The sequence below is a fragment of the Chenopodium quinoa genome, unplaced genomic scaffold (assembly GCF_001683475.1).
Source record: "Chenopodium quinoa cultivar QQ74 unplaced genomic scaffold, ASM168347v1, whole genome shotgun sequence".
Taxonomy (NCBI): Eukaryota; Viridiplantae; Streptophyta; class Magnoliopsida; order Caryophyllales; family Amaranthaceae; genus Chenopodium; species Chenopodium quinoa.
In genome coordinates, this window is record NW_018742815.1 from 3,367,496 (window position 1) to 3,390,543 (window position 23,048).

Sequence of the window (23,048 nt, forward strand, 5' to 3'; positions counted from 1 at the left end):
CCCCATTGATCTTCATGTTTAACGTTTTATGTTTATCAAATGGTGATTTGATAATTAACTTGAACAGTGAACGGGGCCACATCAACAATCTTAATTAAATCAGAATAAGTGGATCAAAACATCAACAATCTTAATAAAATCAGAATAAGTGGATCAAAACAGGGTGTTGTAGAAAGAAACGAAAAATGTCGAATTCTCATTGTAATCCATCAATAGGTAAACTTCATTAATGCAAAATAAGATTCGAAGTATATTTTAGAACTTTATATCAAAGCATCTTATTTTTGATGGAAAACTTATACATGGAAGCATATAATTATAATTACACTATACTACATAGTTTTCCTCTCATGGTGTGGCTTTTTCTTTCATCAAGAGTTCAAACATGAAAAATGAGAGAACAAATTTATAGGTCTTGTCGCTCTTATGCAACTCTTAAACAATTCCTTGCCTATCTTCTGGACTAGAAACTATGGTGGATAACTATTATTACAGACCTTCATTACCAAGTCCAGAAACTCAAGTAGTAGATGCTGGCCGGTAAAAAGTCCCTAAATGACACAATATTACAGGGGTGTAATAGATTTACAATGTAAAAAGAGAGAAACAATACCCAGCATGATGGAACCCGACCTGCCTACTCAATTACAGACTAGTAGAAACAATTCTAATGTTGAAAAGAATGGTAAATTACATCTAACGAGAAACTTTTCCAGACATCAGGTTTGTCAGCTTCCCTTTGAATCCTGCAACATAATTTACCAAGTACTTGTATAAAGATCCTAGAAAATGCACAGGGGAGCTAAATGCTACTGAGAATCTTCATTTTCAAATCTAATCACGAGGCATGTAATGTTGTCGGAGCTCCCTCTTGTAAAAGCCTCCTCTGTAAGTTTTCTCGATGCAGCTTCAGCATCCTTTATGTCTTGCACAAGTGAAACTGCATCCTGAAGACGCAGAGTGTATCCATAGTCAATTACAAAAGACTAGAAAGAATTAAGCAAAACAAGCAAATCAATCCTATCGAATGTTGGGCAATGAAACATAGATGATGCCCAGATTGTGCACTCCTAATTGTAGAGACCAGCATGAGACGATGAAATGGTTCTGAATCAACTTAATATCAGCAATACAAAGGAATACAGATTTTATTCAGGGTACAACTTTATGTAGTGTCACATGTAAACTGTATTTACACAACACTGATAAAGATTTGAAACTCTGATAAGATTTCATTTATACTAGTTAGTTTACATAGAATATCTTCTAAAAATAAAAATAAAAAAAAATAAAAAAATTGGGTTCCTGATACAGCGCTGTTAGCCGTTATCCTTCAAAAAATAAAATTAAAAAAATGAACGCATGCCATCTTTCGCATCTCCAAACAAAACTGCAATGTATCCATCTTGAAACTATTACCTCTTTCCCCTTATATCAATATTATCATTTCAAATATTTAACTTTCTAGGCACTAACTGCAACTTCAGCTCCATTCACACATTAAGAGGCAAAAAAAGTCTTTTTACATTCTCATTATACTCCCAACCTTATCAATAATTGTAATGAAGAGCATATCAAAATCAAACTGTCAAATTAGTGTTTCTTTGTGGGATTAGGGCAGGTTAGCGCTTTGCAAAATTGCAAGTGGTGGATGACTAATCTTTCTCCGTCATATTTTCTAACAGAATTGTCCAAGCTAGACCTCTAACATTTACACATCTCTTTGCCTACTTTAAAATAGAGAAACTAAGTGCATCAACACCTTTGATTTCCAACACAATTTTTTCTTATCATTACGACCACACAATATTTACCAGTTAAACATTGTAAATAAACTTTCAGTTAACTCCCTGCTTTGATAAGTCCTTTTCTATAAATTACTACACTTCATATCAAACAATATCCAAACAAATAGTCACATACAGAAAAGACTTTGACTGAATAGCAAAATCCACAATTACTTGAAATTTATGTATTCAATAACCTTCCTACAACACACTCCCAGGTTTGAGCCTACATGCACCTATAATGGAGGTTTTAGGCAAAATCACTACATAACCAAGCTAGGCTATGCCATGCTAAACCAAAAAGACAAAACATCACAACCCTAACACATTTTCTCTGTAAAGTAAGTAATGCCAAAGATGTAATTTGCCATAACTTGCCTTATTTGTGATGACATTCCACAACCCATCACTTGCAATAATGATGAAATCTACACCATCAATCTCTTGTTCCTGGATATTTTAACACATGAAACAAGGGTGAACTAAATAAACAAGCAAATATAATTAAATAAAAAATCATGACAGTAGCTCTATCAGATGTAAGAAAACCTCATTAACCAATTTAAAGTAATAGCTTTACCTATGATTGTTACAAAAAGACCAATTTTTACCATCGTATGTTCGAGAACATAAGAGTCAAGATCATTTATAAGGTTCAACAGAGAATAGAATTTCCTTATATACCCTATTCTTAAGCAGTTGAGCCAACTAAGCAAGTATGGGGTAGGTCATGTGCAAGATAGTAGTGAGATTGCAACTATACAATGCAAGTTAGATGATCTTGGCAAGGGTAGTAGCAGGATTAACGAGAAGGTGAAGCTGAAAATTTTATGTCAACTCTAAAGTAAGATGACTACCTTAATTTCAGGTTCAGCTATCACAAACTGTTTGAGTAATTTGTCCCCAAATGCTCGTGAAATTGCCAGAACTCCTCCAACTCTCCATGTGCCTAGTGAAGTTTTAAAAGTAAAAGTTAAAGCAGTAGTAATCATTAATAATAAATACATTGTGTTGCTTGACAATAAGCCAGAAATACTACTTGCAACAGTTGCAAGAACTTTGCCAAACATACAAAAGACTGATTTACAGTAACGCAAAAAGAAAATAGATCAAATTTGCAAACTCCGATTTGATGTTACACTTAAAATCACAAGTATATTCCATAATGAAGCATCATATGGTTTTGAAATAAATAACACCAGTAGAAGAACGTAGGTGAAGCTTTATAAATGCTTTATAGACGAAGGTGTTAACAAACATTTATTTTGATGAAATAAACTTATAAAGAGCTACTAATTCATTGTGAAAATCAGACATGGAATCACCTGCCCAAATTACAAAGCCTCCGGCATCTTCAATTCTTTGACGCTCATCAGATCTATCAGGCTTGTGGTCTATTGATAATGGAATAGCTGCACTCCCAACACAATGAATACAGATATCATTAATAACTTACCTCTTTTGAACTTATTTCTCACACCAAGTAAATATTTTGGAAGATAGAATTAAGGGTACCATAAATTTCTAGTTCCAATCAGTTTCATTTAAAAGGAAGTGTGAACAAAGTGGCTTTTTTGGCTCCATTTTTGAGTATTTGCTAATGGTAAAGAATTCTTTTCAACTGTTATCAACATAAATAGAACTTTGTGGCATTATTCTTAAAATGTTTTCTACTTGTATTCCATTTATCCTAACACCCCTTTTTCTCTCGACAGAGTAAAAAAGAGAACATACACAAGTCCAACATATAGTATATAGATATTGGACATTATAAGCTCTCAGACATAAATAAAACCTTTTAACAATTAAAAAAAATAATTAGACTTGATGCTACATTGCCACCATCTTTTCTCTTATAATCTGTTGTCTTTTTTTAACAAATTTTGTTTTATTTTATGCAGAAGAACGAACATACACTAAATTCAGGCATTGAACTTACCGGATCCATCTCTGCAGGAGACTACTCTGGAGTCGCCCACATTGGCAACTAGCAAGCGGTCACCAACCAACAACACAGTTGATGCAGTTGATCCTGCATCCTTTTGTTGTCCTATATCTTCACTGAGGAAATTGGCATCAGTCTGTTTAAATGCTTCAACTACAATATGAAAGGAAAAATAAAAGGAAATCATCATTACAAGTGATCCATGATTAAATACGTTATGAAAGTAGGCAAAAATAGAAATTTACCAGCATGTTGAGCAATTACATACCAATAGCTGATTTTGTATCATTAATAAAATCTGGATGATTGCATAAATTGTTAAAAAGGTTGTTCTTAAGATATTCAGCTGTTCTGGGACCTCCATGACCTAAACATGGAACAGTGACAAATTAGAATAAAGACACATTACATACAAGATTTCACAACCTCCCTTCTGGCGAGATTGACGGCTAATGTTTGCATCAACGGTAACAACAAAATAGAAAATTTGTATCTCAGTTGCAGAGGCCTCGACATTTAATCTAGAATTCTAGAGTAATAAAAAAGGTCTGAACCTACCATCAAAAACACCAAAAAATGCAACCATTTGACCACCAACTTCAGATATCTTTGTCTCAAAATAATCTTCCATTGAGCCTCGTTTACCCTTGAAAGTAGAATATCCATAGCTGAACCTTACATTGCGTTCCCCAGTTAAAAAGCTATCAAAAAAACAAAGTTCCATCAGTTGTTTGTTCGGCCACGTTAAACAATGTTGGAAATTATAATATTAAAGCGATGTAAATTACTCAGGCTCATTTGACACATATTTGTCTAATTTTCAGACACACCTATATTTTGATTTTTTCCCCTAAAGCTCGAGAAGAAGTGTCTAAGTACCATACCAATGTGTGATGAGCTAGCAATCTGATTTGTGTATTTATATGAATAAGCAGAAATTTAAGGTTGAAAGCTTGAAATTATATTAAACTTGCTAATGGTTTCTAACAAAAGGGTATAGGTTTAGCCTACAAAGCTCATATTAGTGACTTGAGGTCACAACTCTCAAAAGGATTCACTCCAAAATTCTACCTATAATTTCTTTCCCTCTACTCTCTATAGGACTATTAACCTAGTAAACTAATATTACTAGAATAGCTATACTACCCCTCCTTAGGTTAGTCTATTACACAATGTCAAATGTTGAGTATCTCACATGCACTAAAGGGCAATGGTATTGTTAAAACCTTAGATTGGATGCATCAATCTTATGATTTTAAGAATTTTGGATAACTAATTCCATTTTTTAATACTATCTCTATCAAAAACGTCGGCATATCTAATATTTTTTCTAGAAGTAAAAACTTGTTCACTTGTATAACCTTGTTTTCTATTACTTCACATAAAACAATGAAAGTTGGAACAGATACTTCATTATCCTACTGCCTCTCCTTTGGCTTGTTTGGTATATTATAGAACAGAAAAACAGGAATACAATATACAATACCTCATTACCCAAGTGCCTCTCCTAAAACTCTGGCCAATCGTTGGAAAGGAGTAATTTTATATAACCATTAATTTAAATAATTTTTGAACATCAATAGAGAAGCCAATAGCCATAGCAGGCAATTTCAAATTAACACAAAACACATATTAGATAATTTCACTTCCATAAAGCATTACACTAAACCACACTGTACAAAAGACCAAAGATGAAAAACCAGCCTGTAATAGTGCAATGCAGCTTCATAAGCCTCTCCAAATTCCTTACCCCTTAGACTTTCCAGAAGCCAATGACCAAATGAATTTGCTACCCCGGAAACTCAAACGCGCATACAACTGATACAAGTCATGAAAACACCAAAGCCATACTAATCAATTTATTACAGGAACAATACTATTACAATCCCCTCTTCAATAAGTGCTCACACCCGGTCTTTCGATGTCAACACTTCATTAATTATAACATTTTCAAGGTAAAAGATGTGTACATCCACACCTCCTTTTGCCCAAAACTCCATTCCATCTTCATATACTATATAATTGAAAGCATGCAAATTTGTAAAACAACCAACAAAAGTTCAAAATTTTCTCATATACACAACTTAATTAACTCAATATTACATAAAAATTAAACCATAAGTCCATAATGCATCAATGATAACCATAACAATCCCACAAATTCTTTCAAAAACTAACCCAATAAAATAAATGTATACATCACTACGAAAATTTAGCATCATCCCACAATAACTCCTCAACTCAAATTCAAATTAAACCCAAAAAAAAATTCAAACCCATGACAAAAATAAATTACCCACAAACAAAAATTGAAAAAAAAAATGAAAAATGGGAATTAAAAAATCAAAAAAGGAAAGAGAAAAATACCTGATACCACCACCACTGAAAACAGCATCAGGATCCCGAGTAGTCATGGTGGAAATTCCTGAAATCGGCGGTGGAATTCGCGGCGGCGATTTTGGGGAAAATTGAACATCCCCAGAAGGAGAAATCGTCGGAGAAGAAGTACCCAGTTCAACCAAAGATGGTGGAGTGACAAACAACGACGTAGAAGGAGAAGGAGAAGAAGGATAGGAAGAAGAGGAGAGAGAATCAGTGTTCATTGCTTTGAACCAGTTTTTTTTGTTTTGATTTTTTTTGGGTGTGATTAATTAAATGTGATTGATTGATTGAATTTTATATTTTGAATGTTAATTTTTTTCTTGTTGGATTCATAGAGAGTACATTATTTTCCAGGGAAATTTCTGGGTTGTAAAAAGGAAGAAGATTGTATTGAGAATTTTGATAACCAGATTTCACCTGACAATGCGGGAGATTATTAAAATGTGGACCAACCGGCCAATCCACATTTTTTTTCTACCAAATTGTCGCATGAGTTAATTTTTTAACCAAATTGTCACTGATGGTCTTTTTTATTCACCAATTTGGTCAATTGACCAACATTTTTCTGATAAGAAATCAGAATGTGCATAAGTAGACGTAATATTAAATTAACAGTTAGAAAGCCTCCTCTAACTATTATGTGGACCAACAAAAGTGTGAGACTGTCTCATCCAAAATATTGGTCGGCTTTATAATCATCCAGTGAAAATTTCAAATATATAAAACTTGGATAAACATATAATAAGTGAATAATGTATGTACACAACCCTATATACTGTACCTCGTATTTACAAAATGTGTGCAATTGAAACACATAAGCTAGCTCTGCAATCTACGGCAAGGAAACATATGGAGATACAAAATTGGGTGGATTTACAGGTTACAATTCTTACAAGTTACAAATACCTACAAATTTACAATGCAAGAAAATGGACCATTCACTTTCTTAAATTACTTTGGTGGAGAAGGTACATCTTTCCCCAACCTTGCTCTCTTCCCTTCTTGATTATAGACGACAAAACTTCCAGGAAGTACTCAGCCTCTTCCTTGGAAGCGAATTCCAAATCAGTCTGAAAGAGAGGAAGTGGATTTGGAGATTTACTCCATAGCTTCATCCTACCTCCAGTCCATCTATGGTGATGATGCTGACTTTTCCCAATCAGGGCTTCCGAACTGCTTCCGACAATGTGCATAACCTTTCCATCGATTTTGTGATGTATCACGCTCTCCAAAGCAATTTCAGCTACCAGTTTCCACTCTGGTTCTGCAACAATTCCTTGAAACACAGACTTTCCCAGATCTACTAAACTAGAACATTCAATAATCAAGATGAGTTTTTCAGTAAGAACAACAAATTCCCCGGCAACCTGTAGTGCTTTGCACATTACTAGGACCTCATCCCTGAATTTTGAACCATCAACCTCCAAGAGCACAGCTGTACCAATTGCTTCATCCCAAGAATAGCATCCGAGGGGCAATTCTGCACTCAAAGCCCTGGGAAGACGGACACGCAAGTGATGCGGTCCTGTTCGGTAAAGCCTACTCCGATTTCTTATACTTTGTGCAGTCCTTCCAGTGGCTTCAAGTACACTAGCCGCAGGTTTTGCCACAAGCCCAGTTACACCCAAGGCAAATCCTGCAGTACAAGAAGTAACAAAATTCAGCAACTCCAAAAAGCTAACATGATATCCTTTTCCACAAATTCAAGTGTTTCTCTGCTGCATGTCATGGTTGCAGATGCAAATCAATATTCGATTTACCTTATTAGATGTATTATACCCCATGAAATCATAATACTACCTCTGTTTCATATTCTGTGCAACATTAACTAATAAAGGTTGTTACACATACATTATGTGCAACAAATGTTTAAATTGTCGTTTCTTTCTATCTCTATCTCTCTCCTCACATCACTATCTTTCTTTCTCCATTCAACACATACAAACAAATTTTGCCTAGGACTCCATGCAAGCTCATTTGTTGGATTGGAGCTATCTTGTCTACTTAATAATCATATGATTAGTCTAGGAGTATTTTTATAGGCTAAGGCGTCGTTGGAACTTTTAAGATTTACTTCCTCTATTTTTATTTTTTTATTTTACTTGCAAAAACTTCTCATTTTACACTTGCCATTGCATTATTCCAATCACTAATATCTTTCATTACCAATATGCATAAATTATAAAAATTTTAATATTATGAAAGTATAATAGAGGCAAATCAAACAAGATCCCACGTGACTATATTTTTCTTCAACTACAAATCATCAAAGTCAGTCAAGGGGGATAGATAAATTGTGCATAAGTCAAAGTGCAAGAAAAAATATGTAGTATTTGATTGAGGGTGGTTCAAAGAAATTAAAAGCTTGTTCTCTTTCTTTGCACACTTATTTCCAGCAGAATTAAATTCTATTTCTTATCAAATTTGTTTCCATGCCCTGGATCCCTCCTCATTTTCCATGCTCTATCTCTCTCTTTACAACTAAACTCTCTTTCCATCCAGGATATCTATTAGGAATATTATACAAGCATAACAAAGGCTGTTGATTCCGAAAACCGACATGATGCCATGTAGATGCATGCTGTGTGAAGGGAGGTTAAGTTTATAAGATACCTACGAAGTATATTAAAGTAATAGTCATTAGTAAAGTTAACTACAAAAGGCTACAAATTGGAAATAGCTTGTATAGAGGCTGAATTGTGATAAAAGAAGTTAAGGATGTTTTTGGAGCAAAACAATTAATTCATATTTGGGAAAAGTTTTTTAATCGTCAACGACAGCAACCTCTAACTAATGTTGATTATGGTTTATCACCTCTAAATTTCCATGAGTAAATCAGTGGTACTCTCAGTAGAGAATAGTAACTTGGGAATTCCATTTTTGACCTTTTCATTTACAGGTGTCAGTGATACCGTATACAGGGTCATTATTCTGTAAATTTTCCTAAGGACAATGCCACTATACAACTTCCCAATAAGAAATACCTGATAGAACCCCTGGAAGTCCATGCTTTTCAGCTCCTTTAATAGGCGATTGCAGAAGACCAGTTAGTCCCTGAAGAAAAGATATGACTGATTGTAAAGAAGGTTTTTATTAGCATGAAGAGAATATCTAAGGAAGCTTAAAGTAACTTTGCTTTAACATACCTCAAACAATTCATTTATCACGCCTTTGCTCCGAGATGAAGTAACCACCCTTTGTTGTTCCAGTTTTGAGGCATCATGGTTGTCAAATGTAAAAGCAACAATTCCCTAGAGGCACAAATTTGTTAGTTACCAAACTGCATTTTTTACCCATTTATTGTCTATGATTGATTGCTATGTACCTTATGAGCAGCTTTACTGAACTGTGTTGCAGTATCACTCATAGCATAGAGTGTGTTGCTAAGCAGGCTACTAGTGCCTTGGGCCATTCCAGAGATCAGCCCAGAAGGACTCTGCTAATTGGAAAGTAGCTTTGATTAGAATGATAACAAAATAATCAATATATTAATCAGAAAGTTCAACCACAAAGCTCCAAAACACCAATCCAAAAACTTTATGCTATCTCTCCATAAACATTCAACACTCCCTACCCCCCCTCCCCCTTTTCAAGGCTCAAACCACCCCGAACCTCAAAAAAAAAAAAAAAAGATAAATTATTAAAAATTGGGTATGATCATCCCCCAAGATGATAGTTACATTTAAAAATAAATAAATAAATAACAAACTAGCTATGATTTTTTTTTTTTGACAAGAAACTAGCTTTGATTAGAAAGTTTGACCGCAAACCTACAAAACACCAACCCTCAAACATTATGTTCTCTCCATAAACATTCAAAACTCCCTATTTGCCCCCCCCCCTCCTCTCCCCCAAACAGCACCAACCCCCACAAAAAAAAAAAAAAAAAAAAAAAAAACAATTAATAAATCTAAAATTATAAATTTAAATTGGGTACAATTACCCCCCAAGATGAGAGGTACAAAAAAATTATAAAAAATAGCGCAACTAATTTTCCAAGAAACTGAAAAGATTAACCCTGTTTTTATAGTGCAATGAAACACTATTTTATAATTATTAAATAAGTGCAATATATATAATTCAACCCTTTAGATTTTCAAAAAATATCCTTTTGTTTCTCTATGTCATCAATGTCCCGTGCAATTCTGCATACGCATACACTAGTCTTACATAATAATAGAGGAGCCATTTTCCTAATTATTAACTACAATGTCCCGTGCAATTCTGCACAGGCATACACTAGTCTTACATAATAATAGAGGAGCCATTTTCCTAATTATTAACTACAAACCTCCAAATTCTACAAACTCTAACCTATATTTATCTTTTTTTTTTACAAAAAAATAAAAAAAAAAAAAAAAAAAAAAAAATAGAAAATTCAAAGAAAATTCCCAAATAACTATCAACCCCAATAACATCCCTATAACTTCCTACATTGTACTTTCCATAAAGTATATATCATGTGAACTAGCATGGACATTCTAGTATATCAGTTTTATCCAACTTGCACCAAAACCAAATCCTTAGCTACACTTTCTTTCTTCTTCTTTTTTTATTTTATATTTTTTTCTTATTTTTTAAGTAACCTCCCCAATACCATCTATTTCCACTAATTTCCCAATAACTATAAAAGATTATCATATATTGGCAAATGATATATCCAGACTCCAGAGCATTATTAAAAATTACTGTTTTGACAAAAGGAAACACTCTAGTTGCAGAAATAAGAATGCACCAAAAACAATAGTTGTTATCAGTAAGTTCATGCCATCCTCAACTCATTATATACCTGCAGAGCTCCTTTTGCTGGAACGGAAAAGAAGTCCTTGACTCCAAGCCCAACCCTTCTAGCAAAGCCCATTGGATTTCCAATCACACCAGCAGACCCAAACACCTGACTCATAAATAGCAAAAATATCAGCATATGATAGAATTTTCTTTAAAGTAATAACATAGACATGTTTACCTAATAAGAGTACATCTAGCAGAAAAACAAAATATTAGACTTTGAATAGAATTATCAACTAAGCAACTTCCTACAAACGGTTCAACAGTTCTGCAACAAATTGATGTTTCCATTATTCTGACCCTCTTATCTCAAAGCAAAACATGTTCTTCCTCCGTTTTTTAATACTTGCAACACTTTTCTAAAATGGAAATGTCACAATACCTGCAAAACACTTTAATTAGTTTGTAAAAGTTACCCTTATTTAAAGCTCTCAACCCACATAATTATACCCCTAACAATTTCTCAACCCCATTTTAAGTGTATTAAATCATGTGAACCCACTTTTCTTAATTACCGTGAAAAAGGGTGTGTTCCAAGTGTTAAAAAACAGAGGAAGTATATGATAGAAAAATTAGCAAGAAAAGACATTTAAGCAAAAAAAAAAAAAAAGTAGCAAATTGTGACCAAAAATGATATTTGATTGAGATAGGGCCACATCAAAATCCACTCTCACTACAGTGAACAGCTGAATGTAGCAATCGACATAAGCAACTTCTGATTGTAAAGTTAGTAATATCCCCACAGCAGGTCCTAACAGACAAATGCCACATAAGCAGATGGGATGAGCTGGTCTAGGCCTTCACCTCAATTCACTAAATGCTGGTTTCAACACCCACCCCCCCCCCCCCCGGCACCACACACACAAACACACACACACACACAAAAATCCTTCTTAATGTGCAAATCTAGTAAACTGTTAAACACAAAAGGACATACACCTTTTGACAATGAAGATAGGGGGTTTCTTTCTCTTTTCTGTTCTTTACTGTTATCGGTATTGAGAATGGTGGGGGCAGGCACTGGTGAGTGGTGGCTGTTGAGATCAATAGTGGTATGCTTGAAAACAGTTGTGGCTGGAGTAATTTAGGTAATGTGGAATCTTGTGGTTGGGTTAGTTGAGCTTGGGAAAGCGAAGGTGAGGAGAGAGGGAGGAAGTGTTGGAAAATAAAATATGGGTAACAATGATGTTTTATTGCATAAATATTACCACATGTAGTAATATTGCAAGTAATACGAAGTATAACATTTCCCAAAATGGAAAGTGTTGCAAGTAATAATTAAAAAAAAAAAAAAAAAAAAAAAAACAGAGGAACTGAAGCATATACATCAATAAAGTAGAAAAACAGTTTAGATATGGATTGAATAATTACAAGCGCTTCTTATTTTAATAAACTGAAACTATAACATGCAAGATATAAGTAAATTATTCCTGGCACACAAACAAGGTGCAGTACCTTGTACATCTCATGAAGAAATTGCCTACTGTAATGTTTGAGGAGGATTTCTTGAATGGATCCCCAGCTAGCCATATGATGTGTAATGGTTAGTTCCTTGAGGCAGACTTGCGCTCCTTCAACATCAGCAAGAGCCATAATACCTCTCTGTGAGCATAAGATAATAAGTCAAGAGACATACAGACTTTTCCTACAGAATTCTTTAAAAACTAGGGGAAATTAAATGTTTAAAAGCTCCATGCAAAACTAGTCCTTGACCATGAAATATCACCACAGGGTCATAAACCATAGTTGTTACTTGTTAGGGCACACTGGCATAGGAACAATATTGAACCTCAATAACTGGCTTGTGCTTTGATATTATGTACTACGTATATAATTACATGAGCAGCTTGCGACTGCAAAGGCATATATCAGACAGCAAAAATTATAAGGGCCAATTGAGTTCTACTCTCTACAACCAAATTTAGCTTACACACTTATCAAAGCACATAGTTTTTGGCAATAAGTGGGTGTTTGACTATCAAAGGTTATTTACGTGAAAAAAGGTAGATGTGATGGAGATAGTAGGATAATCATCTAATGAGATAGAGATTATGTGACCCTAAGTTTTAGAACTGAGAAGAGAGATTTATTTTTCCAGTTTATGTAAAATTGGTATCAGAGAACAGGGCACATTATTTGCAAATCCAAGGAAGCTGCTGCAGAGTAGTTAACACAAACTTATGCATAGTCTTTACCCAAAAATAGATAATTTCCCCCACTTTGGTCCACAGGCACCTTTATTAATGTTAAGTCACAAGTTAAAGATAAAACTACCTCTTTTCCACTCTTCTAAAAACTTTCTTCGTGATGTAAAGAGTAATTACATAATAGCATCAGTATTGAGGAAACAACTTAGGATTACAAAGCTAAACAATAAGAAACCAATCTAGATTGTAGCACCATTTAGCCAACAACACAAGCAGACTGAAAATTTATACTCCCTCTGTTTTCTTTAAGTTTACTTTCCTTTTTAGAATGATTAATTTATCCACTTTTAACTTATTATTTTTAGAAAAGAGACCCACCACTTTTACTCATTACAAATAATAATATTTAAATTTCACTTTCACACTTTACTTTTTCACTCTTTTTTAACATGCCTTTTTTGGTAACGTTGAAAAGGTATGTGTGTAAATTAAACAGACACGGAGGGAGTATTTCAAATTCTAACTGACTTCAAAACACTGTAAGACAGAATGACTGTATTCATAGGATGGATGAGTATTTGTTGTGGTTCACACTAAACTGATCGTACACTAAGTAATTATATTGTTGGCTTGCATGTAACTACAGGACAACAGTTTTCATCTGGTAGGAAGAGGTAGGTTGGAAAATTAAAGATTTCACTCACTATTGTTGAAACTTGAAAACATTTTAGTTTGCCTTCCTTTTATTCGAATCAGAATATTTCCCACTTTCCTCATAGAGAAACATCACAATAAACTTTGCTCAAACACTTGTTTGATTATCAAGACTTAACACAACCATGTTATAATCTGGTAAACAACAATTTAAAGATGAAGAAAGGGAAAGTTCCACAACTGAATATAGGAATATAAAACACTAGTATCTATCACAGAAAGCACCAAAATCTTAGTTTCAGATGCTAAATCAAAGGGACTTACATGGATGAGAGATTCACCAGATGACAAACCTGCTGATTTTAGCATCCATGGATTGCTTGAAAAACTGCAAGTTCATCATATGTAATCAAAAGAGAAATACAAGTATTAGAAATTAAGAGAAAATTCCTGTGACAATTGATTGTACAATACCTCAAAGTCATTTTAACAGGAGCCAAAGAAAAAGCTTCAACATAAATCTTATCCTGTCTTCTGGCCAGAAGAAAAATTTTCTGCCAAGGAGCTCCTATAGGAACTACTTCTGGCAATAATGGGGTATTGGTGTGATTATCAGAAAGAGTATACAGATTCTTAGGGAACTGATTATCCCCATTGGTTTGCAAATACTCAGAATTCTGTGGAGCAAAAGAAAAAGATCTGTCCACTACACCCAGCTTGCATAAATCATCATTCACTGTTACTGAAGATGGATTATCAGAATTTAACAAAAGGATTGCCTTAATAAACTCAAGCAGCTTCAAAAGTAGCTCCAGATCAAGCTCAAGAGATAGATCTCCAATCCTGTAAACAATATAAATGGTAAGTCTACAAGGATTATTTAGCGAATATATCTGACAGAACATTGAATGATACCGCACAAACCTTAAGCTTATGTATTCAAATGAAAGCAACATCATCTCTTTATTCCTCCATTTTGAAGCTGCCAAACATATCTTAGGTTCAGAGGAGATCCCAACAGCATAAGTCATCATACTTTCAATTTTAGTCTTTGCTCCTCCATCTTTATTTCTCATCTGGCTGACAAGGCTACCTTTGAAGTCTTCATCAAAAGACAAAACAACTGGATATGGTGTACCACGCAATTGATTATCAATTTGTAATGACAAGATTTGAAAGGAAAAACTTTGTCGCTCCACACTCTGGAGAAAATCAAATCTTATGTCCTTTGCAGATGCATAAAGCAACTCCTGATAATTATTATATAGAAGAGATCAGAAAACAAACTAGCTGAAGTTGGGATAAGGTCAAATATGATCCCATGAAAAGCATACCTGAGGAGATGAGTCCATCAAGGAGATCCCAATAAATGATATCTTGACAGATACTTTCTCCTTGTAATCAATATTCATTTCCACCCCTTTATTTTCTTTTTTCCCAGATGAAATTGAGCTTGGACTTTTCACCTCTTCTAAAACATGACAGCTTGAATCAATTATACTGAGAACCTGTAAAAAAAAATTTACTCATGAGAAGATATAGAACAGATAGATAGTGGACAGATCCTGAACCATATAGCCATTACCTTTATTGCACCCTCTGCACGGACTGATGAAAGCAATGTCTTTTCATGCCTCTGCTTCCCATCCAAAAAAATGAAATAAAAAATTGAAATAAGAAAGAAAGAGCAAGGAATATGTTGGATAGAGGTAAAAATATTAGCATTATCAAGCTTTTCAGCATGGAAAGAAAATTTGTTCTCAAATAAAGTGCTGCATGAAAAAGCTCATGATATGAGCAAAGCAGAAATTTGGCTAATGATGAAGTACCTCTAATGACATTGAAGATGTCACTAACTTTATAGGTGGATATTCCTTGACATCATCAAGGGTATATGGTCCCAGCCGCCCTAATGTGCGCTTTCCAGGGATCTTGCAGCAATACCAAAATTTAAGTAATAAGAGAAACATTTATCGGAATGGTATAACATATCAAATCTAATAGTGGGCTGGTTCCAGAAGAAATGAATGAATCAAGAGGAAGAATATCACACAAAACTTAAAAAACATAAAACTGGATATGGTAAATTAGATTGAGAAAATTTGACAAAAAGATAGGGATTATCCAGAAAATGGGGAATAGGAGAATACATGGAAAAGACTGCATACCTCAACAATCAGTCGATGGGGAAAAAAAGGCTCATCCCAAGCATAAGGGCACGAAGTGTATGGATGGACTATTGTTTCCAGAGTTTCACACTTCTGTTGGTAAATTCGCAGAGTCTGCAAGGTGGATGCGAGCACTATCCATAAGCTTATTGTGAACTTACTATAATCAAAATCAAGTAACAAGTGCTTATATGATAAAATTTGAAAATTTTAAAGTGTCATTTGTGTTCAATTCAAAATCCAATACAATAGCAGTTTTTAGTTCATCCAGTTGACTGGTATCAAGGGAGACTTGTAGTGCTCAAACATAAAAATGTAGACAGTATAACTAAAACAGATTAAAAGCACACATAACTTACACCAAGCCAAGAGCTGGAAGTGAAGAAGGTTGACACTAATAAATATTAGTACTGGCATTAAAAGCCCCCACAACAGAGCACCAATGGGCTATTGGGCTTAGTACAAACTAATATACAATATTGGTGAAAATAAGGAAGAAAACTTTCTCAAGTGAAGTTATGATGTACGCTGGAATTCTCAAGAAAATTACCTAGTTTGTATCAAGATGGAGTCCTTAAAGTTGCAAATTTGAAACAAGTATGCAATATACATAGATATAAAATGAAAAAAAGTACACAACAGAAACGACTTCCAAAAGTTTTTCGGTAAGAATGCATGATGCTCTGATCCAACCTTTTCAGCTATTGACATGCATATTGAAGTCAACCAGAATGACCAAAACACAACCTTTTCAGTTGTCTTGTACACATGTAAACCTAATTGAGGTAAATTTTTGCAAACCCCTTCAACTATACGTGTCACTAGTATCCTCACCCCCACTATCACCAGTACTCTGATTGTCAGAAGGAGCAGGGATATAGCGACAATGAAGAGGAGGTAAATGACAGGAGAGCGTGAAACGAAAAAGATTTAACCCTAATAAATCTTGACTTTTCAAATCATGTAAAGCAGTGAAATGAAACAACTTAAATCAAATGAATGTTGACTTTTAAAAGTCATGTTACTGGCTTTGATAGTTAGTGCACAAACATGACAGGAAGATAATTATGGACCTTCAGTTTAGTTGGTGAATAGCTAAACATTTTTAAGACAAAAGGAGGATTTTTGTATCTTAATTATCTTGGTAAACACCGACATATTTCAATGTTTTTGACCTTACTTATAGAGCAGTAGATACTTTCATTCCTCCAACAATATCAAAAGTAATAATTCATCCCATTTTACTGTGGGCAGTAAATTAGGACCGAGGGAGTAATAAGTCTCTGTCGCAGAAATGGGATACTAGATCCTTCTAGAGAAAAATAAGCAAAGAATCTATAACTACATACTAAAGGCAAATCTTCTAGCAACAAATTTAGTTCACTAATTAAATTTTATTTACTATTTAATAATCATGTTGCTTCCATGAATAATAATTTTTTTAAAATTCCAAATCGTCTTGATATTAATACAATTTTAATTTGTGCATTTAATGCAATTTTTTCCTCCAAAATTTAATACACCACACAAAAATTTGCAATTACATATATAAAAGGATTAATGGTATTTTACCACCCCTCAAACCACCCTATATATCGAAAATGCTTCATTTTGTGTGTGTCACGCAAACCGAGTTTATACTTACCATGCAACAAGGCATTTCCAATAACTTTTTTTCAATTTTGACCTCAAATCGAACACAAAGGGCCAAAATGACCCAAAACCTTCATAAAAATTGATGTTTTTTATTTTAAAAATGGAATTGTGAAATCTATAATTTTGCGATTTTGTAGGTGGTTAAAAAATAATAAACGAAAAAACAGGTGGTGTTTAGAGGGGTGGTAAAATGCAATTTTTTTTCTATATAAAATTTAGCGGAAATTGTTATTAAGAAACATATTTACACAATTTTAATTTTAAAATTCGTATATCTTACAATTACCAACATAAAATTTACTCTCTTATTATCATGTATTTTATAATTAGATGTACAAAATCACTTCATTGTTTTAAAGTAAAACAATATAGTCCCGAAATCTCTATCGTAGTTTATACAATGTCTTATTTATCAATAACCTCAATATCTTTGTTATAGGTCATGTCAATATGTATTCATGACTAATTAAAGTTACTTTACTCCATAAAAACGACGTTTAGTTTGGTAATAATTTGTTGAACTAAGTATTGTAATGATTTATAAAATTTGGTAAAACGTGAGTTGCATGGGACCTAAGCTAGTAAAAAAATATATTCCAAAAGTAGTGAGTTAACTTTGCCCTATAAATGACAAAAAATGTTACTCTAACACAGGGACAGGGATTGAGGGACTGAGGGTACACATTAAGACTATTTAAAGCTACATTACCAGCAAGATAATAAGAAATTCTACCATTTATGCTTCTTTGTCCTAAACAATACAGCTTTCAACAATCCTTGTAAATTAGACAGTCAATAGACAGCTACATACCTCCTTAGTGAAATTATCAATTCTGTAAGGCATGAAGCCTGTGTCATCATCAGAAAGAAGAATGAAATTTGTTCCTGACTTGCCAATGGCATTGTCAATTATCTTCTCATCTTGAATGACATCAGCATTCTGAACTTCAATTCGAATGACATTTGATGCACCAGAAAAAATAATTCCGCATTTTCACTTGTGTATCGCCCAGATGATCAGGATGAAAGCTGCCTGACCACTGACATCCAGTTTCATCAAAACATGCAGTAAGAAGCAACTCCCTGTAGCAGGTTCAACAAACAATTAAAGCAAAAGCAAGCAAACTTGCTGATTTGTCATGTATGTAAGGGTGCTGTATTTAAGTGCTGGGAAAAAAAAAAACCCCTCATAAGACAGCAGCATCATTAGAGAAGCAACAAACATAAGTTCTTTCTGAAAAGTCTTTTATCCTTTTATATAAAAGAGCAGATCCAGTTGTACGGGAATTAAAGCCACACAAGCTTCACTAAGCATGTATGTCACTCTTGAATTCATTATTGCCAGATTTTGTGTGCCAAGCTTACAGCACAAACACATTTTAGTTCACTGTACCTTGTAGTATCTATCCAGTGGAGATGAGAGTGTTGCCCAATGCCTAAACGGACAAGAAAATCAGTGTCCTTCTGTTTATACCACAAAGGCTTGCTGCATGCATTACTGATCACATATCTGCAAAATAAAAAATGCAACCAAGAATACCATAGAAAAATATCAGCTAATTGCACACTAATAGCTCACTCTAGGCATAAGACTTACTAAGTTAGTATTCTACACATCTCGAACTGAATCCTTTCCAACTATACTTAATACTTTACCAAGACCAACCGAGCATATCGAAACACAATCAATATTAATTACATGATAAGTTAAGGGGTTAAGGAAAGGCTCAATTTGACAAAGTATGTAGAGTATACTTTCCACAAAAATTGTATGAAGTAAATCTCAAATTCATGAAACTCTTCACATTCCAAATGATCCAATGACGTAGCATACTGTAATTGTTGTATCAATTATTATTCAAGGGTACTTGAATGTTTAAAATAATATGCAAGTTGCCAGGTTAATTTTGGTAGGCTTTAGGACATAAGATACAAAAGAATAAAAATCATTTTCTCAGCTCTTGAGCTCAAATATGACGCTTTTAAAGCTTAGTTGAGCTGCACAAACCTTAATCAAACAGCCCGTTATGGGCCCAAAAGGCTCTTCAGCTCATTAATATGCCTATGTACATTCAGGAAAGAAAACAAAATTCAGAGTACAGAGAAATCTATCACCTTGGCTGGAATGTTATGGCTCTTGTCCGACCCATAAGTGGAGTATCAAGTAGATGTGATGTCACAGATATAACAGATGCAGAGCTTGAAGATGGTTCTGGAACCAAAACTGCAGTTGACCCACTAGGAGCAACAAGGAAAAAGGGGCTTGACCATGATGAGCTGGGTAAATTTTCTATTGGATATTCAGCAGGGTACCTCGTCACTTTGACCATTATTTCACTAGCAACAGAACTAGGATCAGGAGAGTACATAACCGGGATAGCTTTTAGACATTCATTATTTGAAACATTGGAGACTTTAAATTCGGATTGATTGTCAATGTCTGAATTCCTGGTCAAGTTGTTTTGAGAATCCTCTTGTTCAACCAAATCCATCTGGTTCACAGATTGATGATACAAAGTACCATGTGAAACTGACGACTGCGTTAGTATTATTCCTGAATGTGGATTAACGAATTTCTTGGAAGGAATAACATGTTTTTTGGACAGATAACTTTCACTGTCATAATTCAAGGCTCTAGGATGTGGCTTATCCTCAGATGGTAAGAGATGAAGACCATCCTTCTGATCAATGAATAATCCCTGCTCAGTTGAATCATAGCAAGTAGGAACAATGCAATGATTTCCTTGTAGTTCGTGGTCTGATCTTGAAACTGTCAGTGCAAATCCTGTGCAATTGTACAACAAAAATGGAACTGATATGCAAAGTTCCCGAGCACCAGATAACGAATCCATCATCTTCTCAACCACAACATATATAGAACCTTACAGAAAACAAAATATAAAGGGTATTAGAGAACATAATGAATTAGGTCTTCCAAAAGTTAAATTATAACAAATTACCATCAGACAAATCAGCACTTAAAGCCATTGTTTCTGTCAGCGACAACACAGTTCCACTAGGTTTAGCTGTTGCACTGAATGTCTCTGCACGTGGAAATTTCACTGCTGCTGGTCCAAATCCAGCAATGTTGAACGTCACACCAAGATCATGTGAAGAATCAACATGAAAAAATGACGCTTCCACCTAAAGAATAAGGTACATGCATAATTGTTAATAATGAATTCTGAAACAAGGTCTTTAGTAACATATGGGCTTGGAAGCTTCAGTATACCTCTTTGACTACTGTTGTGAGAGTAGCTCCACCACCTTCTATAGTGACAGACATAGGGTGAGGAAGATAATTTTTAACTGTTAAGGGTGTGGTGAGTGTCACACGATGTATGAACCTGGTCTTTGACCTTTTATGTTGCTGTGGCTGATCACAAGCTGTGACCGATTGCTTCAAAGAACTACTGAGACAGGGTGATCTCCTCAATCTCCCAGAAAGAGACAAGCTTATGTCTTGAACAGATAGGCAGCAACGAAACAAATAATTGCTTGGATGAAATGGATTGCAAGCAAGATATCTCAAAAATCCACTCCTGTTTTCAGGAGAGAGAATCATTGAAAGATTATGCACTTCACACCACATATAATTGTTACCATTAGGACGCCACATCATGTGACCTGCTTCTGCCAGATGTAAAGGCAGGGGAAATTCATCGCCAGGTTTTATTGAATCTACAATCTATTGTATGATTGAGGTTAGAAGTTGGAGATATCAATAATGCAACGAACAAAAAAAACTATCACCATATCTACACTTGGCAGCTAATAAGCAAATAACAATATTCCCTTTGGATATACCTTTGATGACATGCCAAAAGGAATGTCAAATCGTAGCTGCAACGGCATAGACGTTGAATTTTTAAATATGACCTGCAATTGAATAAGGAAAATTATGTTATATATCATAAGTGGTAGAAAGTAATCATCAAGACAAGGGTTAGCCATCTAACTTACAGTAGAATACAGTCGTATGAGCTTGCTATATCGCTGCAAAGATACATCAAACACCACAGGTACAAGAAGCCCAATATTTGCATCTGCCCTCTTGTTGTCGTTTGAAAAGTTCACATCAAAGTATGTAAGACCAACAAGATCCATTGAGATTGGTTCAGAACTTTCAGAAGTTCCCTCAAATTGGATGGTCATGAAAGAATGCCCAGCCTTGCTTGATAATTTCTTGCTATGCCCTTCAGAAGAAGAAGCTGGTCTATCACTAAATGCTGGTTCCTCAAGTGTCCCATTAATGTAAATAGGAATAGATGCACCTGGTTGAACAGTGTTCTTGTATGCTGAAGTAGACACATCAACATTCTCAGAATGTCCAAGACCTTGATGGACATGAAATACAAAGGGCAAGGAGGTCATGTTATGAATGGTATAAGAAGCATATCTTCTTGTGCACAAATTATCAATGCACTGAAGATTCTGCAGTCTTTGGCTCTTAGGAACCTCATATGTTTGCACCAGGTCCCTAGATTCCTTGATCATCTCCATGGCCCTCAAGACAACCTGTGAGACACAATCAAGCATACACGTTTTTATCATAAATACATGCAATTTTTGTTTATAAAGGTCCATCTCTGTGATGAAATTAAAACGAGAGCATACCTCACAGAGTGATTTGGTAATATTTATATTCAGTTGAGTGGTCGACTCGAGTAGTACATCCGTAATATTGCCACAGCCAAGGGGAGCATCCTTATCATAATTTCTGGTCATAGTAACCTGAAAGCTCCAAGGCTCTAGTAAGGGTTCCCACATGACCTGCAAATGAACAGAATAATATGTTATAGATTTATAGTCTCAGAAAAAAGAGTCACTATGAAGTTGCGATAAAACACCTTGTGGATGTTATTGTAGTTGACAAGCAGGTCTCCCTCAGCAGAGAAATTAGTGGTATTCTCCACAAGGAAAAACAAATCCTTCATGAGTAACTCTATCAAAGGCCCATTACCACTCAACTGCACAAAAGATTAAAATCAAGGGTCAAGGAATCTCATGTGAAATGGAATGAAGCTAATCAATGCATTAGATTAATATCATAAAAACAATAATGATATTTTTCAAGTCTATCACTGACAAGTGTTTGCCAAAACTAACCCATACTAGGATACCCAATGACCTGATATACCTAGTAAACACTCTAAATCCACCCGCAAAAATTATGCTATGATATGAAGACTGTAAACAAAGTTAACTTGTTTTTAATTGTACAACTTTGGCTTTAACTTTTGTCAAAATACAACTTTGATTAATTCCTTGTAAGTATAATACTATAAAAAGTACAATATTTTAACACTGATACAAATCTAATACCATTTAACTTTATATTTAGGTAAATCATCAGTAAAAACAAAACAACATATTCTTTTATTATTAGCTAAATGAATGTAGACTCAAATACGACCCATCACCTAGGATTCTATGAATCGGGCATATTTTAGTACCGAGCTCAAGAAGCTCGAAAATAAGGGCTTAACTTAAATATTGGAAAGAATATCAAAACCTTTTT

The 23,048-nt window shown here is 34.5% G+C and overlaps 2 protein-coding genes across 2 annotated transcripts in view; both read right to left on the bottom strand.

The window, feature by feature from the left end:
• Positions 1-281: 281 nt before the first annotated feature.
• Positions 282-6,641, bottom strand: LOC110725773 (probable protein phosphatase 2C 11). Its single transcript, XM_021905244.1, has 8 exons — positions 6,100-6,641; positions 4,291-4,433; positions 4,001-4,099; positions 3,727-3,885; positions 3,113-3,199; positions 2,645-2,736; positions 2,166-2,237; positions 282-947 (listed from the first exon to the last, which is right to left on the bottom strand). Exons 1-8 carry the CDS (start codon positions 6,333-6,335, stop codon positions 810-812), a joined length of 1,026 nt encoding a protein of 341 aa, XP_021760936.1. The 5' UTR covers positions 6,336-6,641; the 3' UTR covers positions 282-809.
• A 176-nt stretch (positions 6,642-6,817) lies between these two features.
• LOC110725772 overlaps positions 6,818-23,048 on the bottom strand; it is a 42,807-nt gene continuing 26,576 nt past the window's right edge. Inside the window, 23 exon segments of the mRNA XM_021905243.1 lie at positions 6,818-7,750; positions 9,099-9,168; positions 9,261-9,365; positions 9,440-9,550; positions 10,904-11,008; positions 12,358-12,504; positions 14,028-14,091; positions 14,178-14,546; positions 14,628-14,953; positions 15,038-15,211; positions 15,289-15,339; positions 15,533-15,634; positions 15,872-15,985; positions 18,339-18,506; positions 18,508-18,610; positions 18,921-19,037; positions 19,643-20,408; positions 20,488-20,671; positions 20,760-21,215; positions 21,335-21,406; positions 21,491-22,045; positions 22,145-22,300; positions 22,378-22,497. Of these exon segments, the coding sequence (XP_021760935.1) occupies positions 7,053-7,750; positions 9,099-9,168; positions 9,261-9,365; positions 9,440-9,550; positions 10,904-11,008; positions 12,358-12,504; positions 14,028-14,091; positions 14,178-14,546; positions 14,628-14,953; positions 15,038-15,211; positions 15,289-15,339; positions 15,533-15,634; positions 15,872-15,985; positions 18,339-18,506; positions 18,508-18,610; positions 18,921-19,037; positions 19,643-20,408; positions 20,488-20,671; positions 20,760-21,215; positions 21,335-21,406; positions 21,491-22,045; positions 22,145-22,300; positions 22,378-22,497 (5,133 nt within the window). The 3' untranslated portion in view covers positions 6,818-7,052.